A 15,585-nucleotide genomic window follows, 5' to 3' on the forward strand; every position below is an offset into this window, starting at 1 on the left:
CTCCTTCTCTGGGACTCCCCACACGTTGCTGGCATAGAGCCATGTAAATCAAACTATTATAAAGTACTGAAATGATTCAGAAACCTGATAAAGGCATTTTTAAAATCACCACAGCATAGGCTATTGGAACCTAAATAAGGACTGTTCTATGTTGAATTTCCTTCAGCTGTGAAGTGGTGCGAATATTTGTCTTATTAATAAAAATTCCCAGTGAATTGGCCATCTGTCTGTAGTCTTCCTTGTGCTTTATTATTTTGAGTTGAGTTGAACTGAATGCTGTAAGTTTTAGACTGAATGGGATAATAACCTGAAAATCCCTTCTTAAGTATTCAAATCTTCTTTGTCAGCAGGACTTAAAACTGTCAGTGACACATACAGAAGATAATGCTTCACTATTGTTCTGCACAATAGCCATGAGATCTCCATGCATACAACATGTACTCCACAGCACAAAGACAACCTACGTTTCAGTTTTTTCTTAATTAATGACAAGCCTTCTCCTAGAAGGGATGTATACTTCTAGGCAAGAAATGCTGCACTATAGGCAAAGGACTAGGGCTCCTCCATTATCATTCTTCAGAGATGGATCTGGAAGACCCCGAGGAGATGAGGACAGATTTAGATTCGGAAGAGAGTCTTCCTTTCAGTGGAACTCTGAGAACAATTTTATTTACTACATTGAAGATGAAGATGATGATTTAGAAGAACTAAAATGGGCAGAAAAAGAAGAGAAACGATTGGATGGATGGAAAAAGCAATTTATTGCTACACGTGATCATGGATCTGAAGATGAGGACACACACCTGCTTTCTCCCTCTTTTTTTGGGAAATCTCGAAGCAATTTGCTTCACATCAATGTTGGTGGAACAAGTTATTATATATCCTACATAGTGGCGGCTAGTTATCCGAAGACTCGTATAGGTCGCCTGGCTACATATACTGACCGGCAGCGCAAACTGGACTTGTGTGATGATTACAATCCAGTTGAAGATGTCTATTTCTTTGATCGTGATCCAGCCATATTCCATCATATATATAACTTCTATCGCACTGGTGTGTTATGGGTAAGGGATGAGTTATGTCCTCGGAGCTTCTTGGAGGAAATTAATTACTGGGGAGTGAGAGTAAAACATACTCCTCGTTGCTGTCGCATATCCTTTGAAGAAAGGCAGGATGAGCTAAATGAACAGCTAAAGGTCCAAAGAGAGCTCAGAGCTGAAATGGAAACTGAGGAGAATGAAGAGTTATTTAGAGGCATGCTTTATGGACCCTTGAGACGCCATATTTGGAATTTGATGGAAAAACCTTTCTCCTCTGTAACAGCAAAGGGCATGGCAGTGGCATCCAGTTTCTTTGTTCTTATTTCTGTTGTGGCAATGACCCTTAATACAGTTGAAGATATGCAATATAGGAATTCTTTTGGAGTAGCAAATGGAAGACCTTACTTGGAGCACGTGGAAACCTTGTGTATAGCGTTCTTTACGTTGGAGTATGTGCTTAGAATTATCTCGACACCAGATATACAGCGTTTTGTACGCAGTGTTCTTAATGCTGTAGATCTGATAGCAATACTGCCACTGTATTTGCAAATGCTCATTGAGACGCTTTCAGAGGAAAATGATGGTGGGAAAAGGTCCAGTCATGAACAAGAGATAGAAGCTGTCGGACGGGTGGGAAAAGTTGGTCAAGTCCTTAGGATAATGAGATTGATGCGCATATTCCGCATCCTAAAGTTGGCACGACATTCAACAGGGCTTAGAGCTTTTGGCTTTACTCTTCGGCAATGCTACCAACAAGTAGGATGTCTGCTACTCTTTATTGCCATGGGAATTTTCTCCTTTTCTGCCATGGTTTATACTGTTGAACATGATGTCTCAGGCACCAACTTTACCAGCATTCCTCATGCCTGGTGGTGGGCAGCAGTAAGTAATGTCCTTCTTGTTACATTCCAATTTAGCAGACTGTAAAATTAATGTAAAATGTACATACTTTTTTTTAGGAACACCTAATCTGATCTGCAAGCAGCATGTTTAGGGACAGGGGTTGATAAGCATATATAGGTTTTTGAGAAAAAGATTCAGTCTAAATTTACATTTATCCATGTATAGCTCTGCTCTTTCCAAGTTTGGACAGCTTCATAGGACTTTTCCTCAATGATTGACATCTCTCTCTGTTTACAAAGTCATATAGAGGAAACTGTTTACCTATTATCTATTTGTTTATCACTGATAGAAATTTGTGCATGACTTCTCAAATTGGTATATAATGGATATTGAATCTTTTTCTTATAGCTCTATATGCTGCCCGCAGATCAAACTGTTTTTTGCATGTGACAAATTCACTTTTAGAAACTGTGGGTAAACAAATGTCTAAATTCACTCATTTAGTCTACTTTGGTATATGTTTTACCAACAACTTAAAGGGAAGCTGTCACCAGGAGACCCATTTTTAGCACTCCCCTAGTCCCCACAGAGCATAGTACATACACTGCCAAAGTGTTTTTGTATAAAAAAAATTGGTTTTACAGAAAAAAAAGATATGTTATATTGTACCTTTCATTAGCATCTGCTGTGTGACTAGGCAGTTGCCCAATGGGAGGGGCTGGAAGGGAGCAGTCCCCCCTCCCACCCTTGGGAAACATGTGACCTTTTCAAATATATGAATAACTTGGGATTGGCTGTAGAGGAGCAGGGGGCGTCGCTAAGCCAAGTGATGAGTGTTTTCATATATTTGAAAAGGTCACATGGAGTAGCTGTTCCCCAAGGGTGTGGGGGGGGACTGCTCCTTTCCAGGCCCTCCCATTTGGCAACTTCCTAGTCACACAGCAGATGCTAATGAAAGGTACAATATAACATATCTTTTTTTCTGTAACACAGAGGCAGGTGCATAGGAGATGTGCAGGGCAAACCATGACCAACACACAACTGTTTGGGATGGCAGGACAGTGCCATTTTTTCAGGCATGTCCCGCCACCCCAGACGGTTGGAAGCAATGGTTAGCATGGCAACTTTCCTTATGGACCTTTGAACTGAAATACTCCAAACATACAGATTTCCAAAACAGAAAAAAAGACACGAAAACTTTGCCACATATTTCTTCTTCATCTAATTTTTTTTAACAATTTGCAGTAAAGCTTATCAGTTTTTCATGAGGTACATCTGGGTAGCAATGTTGACAGACGTATGGGGAGGAAAACACCAGGGATGACTTTAGACTCCTCATAGACATTTGGAGTGTAAAGTGGACATGTCATCAAATACAAAATGCTGAATAACGTCATTTCATTACTACTGTTCCAAAATTAATTTGATGTATGTATTATAATTAATCTATCCTTTTACAATATATGCCCCCCAGAAATGTATATGTGCATAAGCTCATACTAGCTAAGAGGGCTGTAACCATCTATTTTCACACAGCACAAAGCAAAACTTTCTGAGGCAATTTATTAAATGGATGACTTCCGTAACTTAAAAAGCAAAACAAATTAATCTAAAAAACCAAGATACTTAATTGAATGGGAGCACAACATCAATTACGTAAAGGATGTCATTCAGCATTATGTATGATTCAGCATCTAAAATGTATTAAAGGGAGTAAAAAAAAGTATTTTAGTTAGAATAACCAATTACCATGTGTTCCTGCTAAAATAACTAAAGAAATGCCATTGAATTTCATAAGATGACCAAACTACAAAAAAGTGGAAGCAATGCATACTTTATTAGGATAAAATTAAAAACACTTATATGTTCAGATGAAAGACTACAAAACAGAACAGCCACATAAATGTAATCACAAAAAGCATATGCAGAAAAAGTAGCTCCTGGCAACAAGTGTATGTCAGTTGTCTGGCATGCAAGCCTTAAAATAATTGCAATGATTTGCAAACCTAAAGGCATTGTGATTATTTTCCCCTTTGAGCCACCTCCAGGCCAAGTGGGTGTAGAGGAGTGTGAAGGGGGACCTAAACAGTTTATGTTAATAGCACAATTATATGCCAGCCCATGGCATAGTATTATAGGCCAGATTACACCAGGTGGTTGGAGCTTTCAAATGTACCTGGCGCCACTGGAGGGGTGAGGTTTCATTATACACCTATGTTTCTCCCAATATGTTACAATGAGAGATACAAGGCATTGTCACAGATAACACAATAAGTACTGTACATATGTACACCAATCAGGGAAATACCATCTCATATCACATGCTTTGTAACATACTGGTAAAGCTTTATGATACGCTGCCCCTCATGCGCCTGCTTATGCTAAAGCCAAGAACCCCCCTCCCGCCGGATACATCTGCATCTGCTGGCTGTTCTGGCTTGTGGACAAAACTATGCCGGGTGTGACCTGTCGTAGATTTAATAAAAGTCAGCGAGATTCACCGGTGAATGTTCGCATATTTTCAAAAATTGCGCAGGCATGGGGCAAGGACACCAAATGCTCGCCCAATCCAATAGTGTCGCCGTTGCCGGAATAACCTCAATTTCCGGCATAGAAGCACCGTTAAATCTCCCCATCTTTGACGATTATTGGTCACCTTATTGCACACCTTATAGTTCCATCATAACAATTCTATAGCTACACAATCAGGAGATACTTTTTCTGCACATTCTTTATGTGATATATATTTAGCCATTCTGCTGTCCTTTTGTCCTGTTTTTTTGGTCTTTTAGTTATATGCATTTTTAACAATTATGGAAGCTTCCTCTTTTTCGTGATGATATTTTCTTTTTGAGTGGCCAGATTTAATTACAAGGGCATCTGAACTTACTACTAACACACTGGGAACAGCAACATATTCTTTGGGGCACATTTACTAAGAACAGTGAAAATATTGCCTGTGTATGTGCAGAGTGTGCCAGATTCAGGATTTATAGTGCACTTTCTTCATGAATCTGGCGCTCCCTGAACTGCCATGACATTGTGCACCTTTGGTACTACACATTTCTGTTGGACTTTGCATGTTAAATATGCTGCACGGTCCGACTGAGCACTGGAACCCCCATTTCATTGCAGAAATTTGTGTCACATGAAGAATAGTGCAGAACAGGCACTTCTAAAATACCTGTGCAAGCAGTTTGCACTGGAAAGAACAAAGTCCGACACAAAACTGGCGCATGGAGCTTAGTAAATGTGCCCCTTTGTCTTTTTGGTGTTTTAAGATTTACCAATGATAAAACTGAAATCAATGAAACATAAAAAGTAGAACTAAATCTGTTATGTGAGGATGCTTGAATGGGGTGGTACGGTTCACAGGAGGATCTCAGTGTATTTAAGATTAACCTTTTCAGCTGAACTGAAAAATAGTTCACCCTGAGGCCGTACATAATCCACTGGTAATGCAGGTAATAATGACCGAACAGAAAGGGAGTATAAGCCACAAACTCATTAGCTGTAGACTAGAACCTGCGTGCTGATATTATTTGCTGTTCCCTAGTCTCAAATAACATGTCCCGGATTATGGAACAGCACAGAATAACGTAGAATTAGCTAAATTGAATAGACTTAAAAAACATCCTTAAAAGCCATTACAGTGCTTTCCAATTTTCAGCACATAGCCATGGACCCATGGACTAAAACAAGAGCTGCCCCAGATGTCACAGTGGGCATAGAGGTCCATCTGTAACTAGGAGTCGTCTGTAAATTGTGTGTTCTTAAGTAGGGGACTGCCTGAAACCCCCTGAGATTAAAATACCATAGGGGCCTAGGCAAGACAAAAATACCTGCTCTAAAAATGAAAAAACAGTTATCCCATATGGTTGTTGCATCCAACTACATTAAAATGTCAAAAAAAATATGCAAATAAAGTGATTGGAAGAATGTACATTTCCCAAAATAGTATCAATGAAAACAACAGCATAACTTGCAATCTTAAAGGTCTTTGAGGTATTAAATTACAACAAAACTCTATAATATTTTAGTCTATATGATCACAATGACCCAAAAAATAAATACTTAAAGTAAGTTATGCCTTTAGAAAGGCTGGAAGTAAAAAAAAACTATAGCTGCCAAGACTGAAGCGGGAAAGTGTAAATTGTCAGCACAGGGTTCACCCTTTGCAATGTGTCAAAAGTGTTGTCCACTTTCAGCAAATAGTTGATATATAGAGAGCACTAAAATGCTCGGGTACTCGTTATTCGAGACGAACTTTTCCCGATGCTCGAGTGCTCGTCTCGAATAACGAGCCCCATTAAAGTCAATGGGAGACTCGAGCATTTTTCAAGGGGACCAAGGCTCTGCACAGGGAAGCTTGGCCAAACACCTGGGAACCTCAGAAAAGGATGGAAACACCACGGAAATGGACAGGAAACAGCAGGGGCAGCATGCATGGATGCCTCTGAGGCTGCTTAATCGCACCATTATGCCAAAATTATGGGCAACAGCATGGCCATGACAGAGTGACAGAATGAAGCTAGATAGCATCTAAAACATCCAATAATTGACCCTGACACTATAGGGGACGGCATGCAGAGGCAGCGGCAGCAGTGGCAGGCTAGAGAGTGGCATGGCGACATACCCTAAATGGACTCAGGCTTCAAACCAATGGGTGGCAGAGAGGAACCAAAGGAGGTGAGCAAGAAGCGCTCAAATAATATCGGTACATGATAAAAGTTTGCCAGTATATTTTGTGGATTACACAGCAGGGTGGCGACAAAGTTAACATGGAAGCCATGAAAACAACCCAACATTCTGCCTGACACAGCTCGTTTGATAAGGGGACCATATATGGAGGCAGTGAACTAGTAGTAGATTAAAGGTGCTGCAGTTAAAACTATGTTAGTTGGATCTTGGCATGGAGCTGGCGCTCCGCTGCCAGGCGAGCTTTCGCCAATCCAAGTCCCTGTCTCTAAGCTACTCCCCAAACAGCACTTCTAAGAACCTTTTGTATAAGATCAAGTGTAGTAGCGTTCTTATAAGTTTAGGATATGGCGGGTGAGGGGAATGTAAACAGATGCGCAAGAAGCGCTGAAATAATATTGGTAAATGATAAAAGTTTGCCAGTATATTTTGTGGATTACACAGCAGGGTGGCGACAAAGTTAACAAGTTTGTTGTGGAAGCCATTAAAACAACCCAAAATTCTGCCTGACACAGCTCGTTTGATAAGGGAACCATGTATGGAGGCAGTGAACTAGTAGTAGATTAAAGGTGCTGCAGTTAAAACTATGTTAGTTGGATCTTGGCATGGAGCTGGCGCTCCGCTTCCAGGCGAGCTTTCGCCAATCCAAGCCCCTGTCTCTAGGCTACTCCCCAAACAGCACTTCTAAGAACCTTTTGTATAAGATCAAGTGTAGTAGCGTTCTTATAAGTTTGGGATATGGCGGGTGAGGGGAATGTAAACAGATGCGCAAGAAGCGCTGAAATAATATCGGTAAATGATAAAAGTTTGCCAGTATATTTTGTGGATTACACAGCAGGGTGGCGACAAAGTTAACAAGTTTGATGTGGAATGCCCTGTAATAGCTCTTGGGCGGTGTGCCTTTTATCGCCTAGGCTCAGCAGTTTGAGCACCGGCTGCTGTCGCTTAGCGACGGCACTGCTGCTGTGCCTAGAGCTACCGACTGATGGCGCCATGCCCACGGATGGTAGTTCGGAGGAGGAGGTGGAGGAGGGGTGGGAGGAGGAGGAGGCATAGTAGGCCTGAAAGACCTGGACCGAGGTAGGCCCCCGCAATCCTCGGCGTCAGCAGTATATGACCAGCCGCAGGGTCAGACTCGGTCCCAGCCTCCACCAAGTTAACCCAATGTGCCGTCAGCGATATATAGTGGCCCTGCCCGGAAGCACTCGTCCACGTGTCCGTGGTCAGGTGGACCTTGTCAGAAACGGCGTTGGTCAGGGCACGGATGATGTTGTCTGACACGTGCTGGGGCAGGGCTGGGACGGCACATCGGGAAAAGTAGTGGCGGCTGGGGACCGAATACCGAGGGGCGGCCGCCGCCATGAGGTTGCGAAAGGCCTCGGTCTCTACTAGCCTATAGGGCAGCATCTCCAGGCTAAGCAATCTGGAGATGTGGACATTAAGGGCTTGGGCGTGCGGGTGGGTTGCACTATATTTCCGTTTCCGCTCCAGCGTCTGGGGTATGGAGAGCTGAACGCTGGTGGATGCTGTGGAGGATCGTGGAGGCGACGATGGGGTTTTTGTGCCAGGGTCCTGGGCAGGGGGCTGACACAGGGGAAGGAGCAGTGGTGTGCACGGCCGGAGGTGAACGGGCTTGGTGCCACTGAGTGGGGTGTTTAGCATTCATATGCCTGCGCATACTGGTGGTAGTTAAGCTAGTAGTGGTGGAACCCCTGCTGATCCTGGTTTGGCAAAGGTTGCACACCACAGTCGAGGACTCTCCTCCGTCTCAGAAGCACTGTGTTCACCCGGCCTCTCAACCCAGCTTGGGTCTGTCACCTCATCATCCTCCGATCCCTCAGTCTGCTCCCCCCTCGGACTTCCTGCCCTGACAACAACTTCACCACTGACAACCGTGTCTCCTCATCGTCGGACAACTCTTTACACACTTCTTCCACTACGTCAAGAAGGTCATCATCACCCACAGACTGCGACTGGTGGAAAACCTGGGCATCGGAAAATTGCTCAGCAGCAACCGGACAAGTGGTTTGTGACTGTGGGAAGGGTCCAGAAAAAAGTTCCTCAGAGTATGCCAGTTCAAATGCCAAATTTTCATGGGAGGGGGCAGACAGGGGGGGAGGAGGCTGAGGTGCAGGAGCTGGAGGAGTGCCGATTTCGGTGACATGGGTGGACTGCGTGGAAGACTGACTGGTGGACAAATTGCTCGAAGCATTGTCGGCAATCCACGACATCACCTGTTCGCACTGTTCTGGCCTCAACAGTGCTCTACCACGAGTCCCAGTAACTTCAGACATGAACCTAGGGAGTGTAGCTCTGCGGCGTTCCCCTGCTCCCTCATCAGCAGGTGGTGTCTCACCCCACCCAGGACCACGGCCTCTGACCCCTGCAGTAGTTGGATGCCCACGTCCCCGCCCTCGTCCTCGTCCTCTACCCCTAGCCCTCGGGTTAAACATTTTGAAAATGAAAGTTATAACTTTAATTTTTTTTTTTAACTTTTTTTTGTGTTTTTTAGTTTTTAAAACCAAACAATGCTATCCTATTGCTATGGCTATTTTCTAGCCAAGTATGAAAGCACACTGCTATGCCAGATGAGATGACGCTGAGTTATGAAAAAATAAACGTAAAATAAAAAGGAAATGGCAGACTGTGCCTAATTGAAATCCAACCCCTAATAAATTTTCCCACTTCGGTCTTTGCGATGGATATGTGCGTCACTAAGCGCTAAACACAGCGGTCGCAAGTCTCACTCCAAATTCCTCACAATTGGCTAGTATATGCACTGCAGCAAGGACAGCCACCAGCAGATCAACCAGAAATAAAATATATATAACGCTATTGTAGGTGTAAGTAAGCCGTTTGGATTCTCCTTTGGCTATTTTCTAGCCAAGTATGAAAGCACACTGATGAGATGCCGCTGAGTTATGAAAAAATAAACGTAAAATAAAAAGAAACTGCCAGACTGTGCCTAATTGAAATCAAACCCCTAATAAATTTTCCCACTTTGGTGTTTGAGGTGGATATGTGTGTCACTAAGAGCTAAACACAACGGTAGCAAGTCCCCCTGCAAATTCCTCACAATATGGTACTAGCTGCACTACTAGTGCCAGCAAGCCCAGCCACAAGCAAACAAAAAAAAAAAAAGTATAACGTTATTGTAGCCCTAAGAAGGGCTGTTGGGTTCTTGTAGAATCACTCCTGCCTAACACTATTCTAATAGAACACCCTAACGCTTTCCCTGACCAGCAGCAGCTCTCTCCCTAGCGGCATCCAGACACAGAATGATCTGAGCAGCGCAGGCAGGGGCTAGTCTATTCCAGGGTCACCTGATCTGGCCAGCCAACCACTGCTATCGACGTGTAAGGGTACCACGTCATGCTGGGTGAAGTGCAGAGTCTCCTGGCTTGTGATTGGCTCTGTTTCTGGCCGCCAAAAAGCAAAACGGCGGGAGCTGCCATTTTCTCGAGCGGGCGAAGTATTCGTCCGAGCAACGAGCAGTTTCGAGTACGCTAATGCTCGAACGGGCATCAAGCTCGGACGAGTATGTTCGCTCATCTCTATTGATATACTTTCTATATAAATTCCTCATTGTTTTCTCGCTCTCCGCTTGGCTACTATGTTTACTTCCAGTGCACAGAAATCTGTCCATAGTCTTTTGATGGACATGCAGGTGTTAGCATCACATGGCTCTGATTACTTTCTATGATAGTAGAATGGCTTGTGTCCATCACTTGATCGAGGACAGATTTCTATAGAAGCTTTCTATAGAAGGACAGCAAGCTCTTATGAGTAATTGATACAGAAAGTATTATACACACAATATCAATTATTTGCTGAAAGTGGACAACACCTTTAAATTCCATAGAAAACCTAAAAATCTGTGACATATTTTCACATAGAAAAGCTAATTCAATGCCAAATTTGCAACCAATTACTATCCCATGTACCCTTGTAGTTAGACTATAGTCTAAAGCCCTCAGGGATATCAACTGCTTGAAAGAATGTCAACTGTCCTGCAGGTTTTCGGCTTGAGAATACATTTTCGGTAGAATAATGGAATTCAAATAGAAATAGTCTCTTCCAGATTTATTGACCAAGACTTATCTGAGTTCATTGCTAATCTCTTTCCTCCTCATTCTAATGTAATTGCTCCAGACTTGCAAACTGGCAAAGCATTTGCTTATTTATAGGTGGTCACACTTGCAGATGATCATATAGTAAATGGTATTTGACTTGTGCCACCTAGCAGCAAGTTAGTTTTTAAAATTCCTTTGAAAGCTTTTATCCCTTCTGCACAGTTTTAACCTAGGTTTTGTTAATTAATGAAATTTTTTTTCAATTTGCCACCAACTTATTTACGTTTGTACTCTTGGCATTTACTAAACTTCTGCAGAATGGCACGAGTGTAGGACTCCATGTACCACAATAAATGGGCCAGCTCCTGAAGAAACAGTATCACTGTACCACACTACTGTTAAGTTCAGTGGTCAATGTAAAAATGTCAATATAAAATATGGTATGTGTGCCTTTATAGGACATTTTCTAATAATGCCATCACATTAATGGTTACAAATAAATCAAGAACCTCCTATTAACCATTTGTGTTCTGTTTACAGGTCAGCATCTCTACAGTAGGATATGGAGACACCTACCCAGAAACCCACCTTGGTCGACTTTTTGCTTTCTTATGTATTGCTTTTGGGATCATTCTGAATGGGATGCCCATCTCTATTCTCTATAATAAGTTTTCAGACTATTACAGTAAACTTAAATCATATGAATATACCACAGTTCGAAAGAAAAGAGGCAAAGTGAATTTTACAGGTCGGGCCATGAAGAAAGTGTCAGAATGTTACACAGGCGTGCCAACACAATACCTTCCAGGACACCACTGATATTGCCCTGTTCGGCAAAAAAAAAAATCACTCTATAGTCTAACAATCTTAATGTGTTGCACACTTGGCTCCTAGGAGCTAACAACGGCTCAGGACCGGTCCACAAACAGTCCCACAATTAAAACAAAAGAAAGAGAAAAATTACTCTGACCGGGGCTCCAACAATCCTTTATAAATTCTTTATGAATACAACAAAGTATATTGCTTGACGCATCGATCCTTTTCAATGAGTATTGCATGTCTCCACTGATTTCTGACAAGAATAGGTCACCATTCAGATCAACTCCATCGCGTTTCCTAATCCTCCTTCATTGTCATCTCTCTTTAAGACCATTTCACTAGAAGAAATACACGTACGGATAGTGTAGTATATTATTTGTAGTTTAAAATTTTATTAAAAAATATATTCTCACAAAATATTTGTAAAAATGTGCATATCTAGACATAAGCGGGACGCCAGTCACACATGTCCACCTGACCCTGGGTTTCGCCTACACAGCTTTTTCTGGGGTGTCCCTCTATAGTCTGACTTTTTTTCTGCAGATAGTTCTCACCCTGTGGTGAGGATACCACAGGTAGCAAAATAAAGATTCTTACCTGTGGAATTTTGTAACTTCCAGTTTAAGCACGAAAACAACTCAGGGACACTACCACCATACAATGAGGAACACTACCACCACACAGTGAGGGACACTATCGCCACACAGTGAGGGACACTACCTCCATACAGTGAGGGACTCTACCTCCATACAGTGAGGGACACTACAGCCATACAGTGAGGGACACTACCCCCATACAGTGAGGAACACTACTGCCATACAGTGAGGGACACTACCCCCATACAGTGAGGAATACAGCCATACAGTGATGAACACTACCGTCATACAGTGAGGAATACAGCCATAGAGTGAGGGACACTACGCCCATACAGTGAGGGACACTACCGCCATACAGTGAGGAATACAGCCATACAGTGATGAACACTACCATCATACAGTGAGGAATACAGCCATACAGTCTGGGACACTACCGCCATACAGTGAGGGACACTACTGCCATACAGTGAGGAACACTATGGCCAGTGAGGGACACTACCGGCCTACAGTGAGGGACACTACCGCCATACAGTGAGGGAGACTACTGCCATACAGTGAGGAATACGCCCATACAGTGATGAACACTACCCCCATACAGTGAGGAATACAGCCATACAGTGATGAACACTACCATCATACAGTGAGGGACACTACCGCCATACAGTGAGGGACACTACCGCCATACAGTGAGGGACACTACCAGCATATAGTGAGGGACACTACCGGCATACAGTGAGGAATACAGCCACACAGTTTTGAACACTACCATCATACAGTGAGGGATACAGCCATACAGTGAGGGACATTACCGCCATACAGTGAGGGATACTACCGCCATACAGGGAGGAATACAGCCATAGAGTGATGAACACTACCGCCATACAGTGAGGAACACTACCCCCATACAGTGAGGGACACTACCACCATACAGTGAGGAACACTACCCCCATACAGCGAGGAACACTACCCCCATACAGTGAGGGACACTTCCACCATACAGTGAGGAACACTACCCCCATACAGTGAGGAACACTACCGCCATACAGTGAGAAACACTACCACCATACAGTGAGAAACACTACCGCCATACAGTGAGGAACACTACCGCCATACAGTGAGGAATACAGCCATACAGTGATGAACACTACCGTCACACAGTGAGGGACACTACAGCCATACAGTGAGGGACACTACCCCCATACAGTGAGTAACACTACACCCATACAGTGAGGAATACAGCCATACAGTGAGGGACACTACCGCCATACAGTGAGGGACACTACCCCCATACAGTGAGGAACACTATGGCCAGTGAGGGACACTACCGCCGTACAGTGAGGGACACTACCGGCATACAGTGAGGGACACTACCGCCATACAGTGAGGAATACAGCCATACAAGTGATGAACACTACCCCCATACAGTGAGGAATACAGCCATACAGTGATGAACACTACCGTCATACAGTGAGGGACACTACCACCATACAGTGAGGGACACTACCACTATACAGTGAGGGACACTACCCCCATACAGTGAGGAATACAGCCACACAGTTTTGAACACTACCATCATACAGTGAGGGATACAGCCATACAGTGATGAACACTACCGTCATACAGTGAGGGACACTACCGCCATACAGTGAGGAACACCACCCCCATACAGTGAGGAACACTACCCCCATACAGTGAGGAACACTACACCCATACAGTGAGAAACACTACCGCCATACAGTGAGGAACTCTACCGCCATACAGTGAGGAATACATCCATACAGTGAGGGACATTACCGCCATACAGTGAGGGACACTACCGCCATGCAGTGAGGAACACTACCACCATACAGTGAGAAACACTACCGCCATAGAGTGAGGAACTCTACCGCCATACAGTGAGGAATACAGCCATAGAGTGATGAACACTACCGCCATACAGTGAGGGATACTACCGCCATACAGTGAGGGACACTACCCCCATACAGTGAGGGACACTACCGCCATACAGTGAGGAACACTATGGCCAGTGAGGGACACTACCCCCATACAGTGAGTAACACTACCGCCATACAGCGAGGAACAGTACATGTTCCTTTCTTCCTCCATTTTTCTAATAAAGGGAAAAAAATAAAATAAAAAAATTCGTAACTCATTCCCACGAATAAACTTCGGATTTGTGACGAATCAAAGCTTTCCTGAAACTCTAAACTAATTCTGATTCGCTCATCTCTAGTCCAGACAGATGCATCAAATATCATATAGTGGAGTATATCGCAATATACACTGCAGATAAGCCAAACATACAATATTTTTTTTATTTAGCATATGAACCACAAACAAGCCAAATTTTTACTTACCAAATGTAAACATTTTTACATTCACTGCAGTGCTAGGTAATTTATATTGCTGTGTAACTATTGGCAACATTTTATGACATACTGGTGCTTACAGAGCAGTGATACCATCGCAGGTCACATCCAAGTATAAGGTAGGGGAAGTCAGAAGAGTGTGTCAGCTTAGGTCATCAATAAATGAATAAGGTTGTGGGGAGTTCACACAATATGAGAAGAGAATCAGATCTCACCTTGGAGCTCAAAAAACAGTCATTGTAAATGTCATGAAGAATAGATCCAAAATCGAGATGGGGGGGTGGGGATTGATTAATTTTTTTCCCTCTGCCAGCATTCTGCACACCGGAATAAGGCCTCATGCACACGACCTTGTGCTTCATCTGGGCTTAAACCCAGGCCTGGTGGAGAAGATGAGCGCTCCTCACCCCTTCCTTCTTTATAGGACGTTGCGCCTCAATCAGGCCAAAATAGTAACTGCTCTATATTTTGCAGCTGTGAGACAGTGGGGGGAACAGGTGAGGTTCAGGTGCTTTAGGTTCTGCCAGTTTCTAACTAGAAAACACTAGTTTTTTGCTGCGTCAGATTTATCAACATGACGATAATTTCTGGTGCAGTGTAAGACTGTCCATTCCTACTTTAGACCTATTTTGATCTGAAACTGTGTGACAAAATTTTTGGCGCACAGATGAATTTCTGATGACTACACCAATTTCCCAGAAGGTCACGTCTATTTCCCTACAGGCCACGCACCTTAGCTGGACAAGTGTCACAAAAGGTCTAATAACCTTAATATGGTGCAAGGCAATTAGACAGGTATTTTGGCACATTCCCCCAATGTGCTCAACCCAACATGACCAATTTGTGCAGCCAGATCATGGCCCTCAATACGGTCACATAAATGGAACCTCCAGACAGGTTAGACCTCGATTACATTTCAGCTATAGTCTGCATCAGAAAACCAACTAAAATTTCAGTGTAACCAGTCTGTGATTCTGCAGAATTTTATCTTTCTGGGTGCGTCATACACATCTCTGCAGCCCCCTCCCCCACATTTTGGTCTCTAGACACTTTTTGCATAGTAACGAGATTGTTAACCTACAGTAAACTTCAAGCTACTACTAAAAAAAAAAAATAAAGAATGGCAAATTCAGGATGCCTTAAAAGG

General features: G+C 43.3%; 1 protein-coding gene across 1 annotated transcript; it reads left to right on the top strand.

Moving 5' to 3' along the window:
• Positions 1-381: 381 nt before the first annotated feature.
• Positions 382-11,558, top strand: KCNV2 (potassium voltage-gated channel modifier subfamily V member 2). Its single transcript, XM_072151666.1, has 2 exons — positions 382-1,922; positions 11,195-11,558. The coding sequence occupies exons 1-2, from the start codon at positions 486-488 to the stop codon at positions 11,471-11,473; spliced, it is 1,716 nt and encodes a 571-aa protein (XP_072007767.1). The 5' UTR covers positions 382-485; the 3' UTR covers positions 11,474-11,558.
• The last annotated feature ends 4,027 nt before the right edge of the window (positions 11,559-15,585 follow it).

The sequence above is a fragment of the Engystomops pustulosus genome, chromosome 1, assembly GCF_040894005.1.
Source record: "Engystomops pustulosus chromosome 1, aEngPut4.maternal, whole genome shotgun sequence".
Taxonomy (NCBI): domain Eukaryota; kingdom Metazoa; phylum Chordata; class Amphibia; order Anura; family Leptodactylidae; genus Engystomops; species Engystomops pustulosus.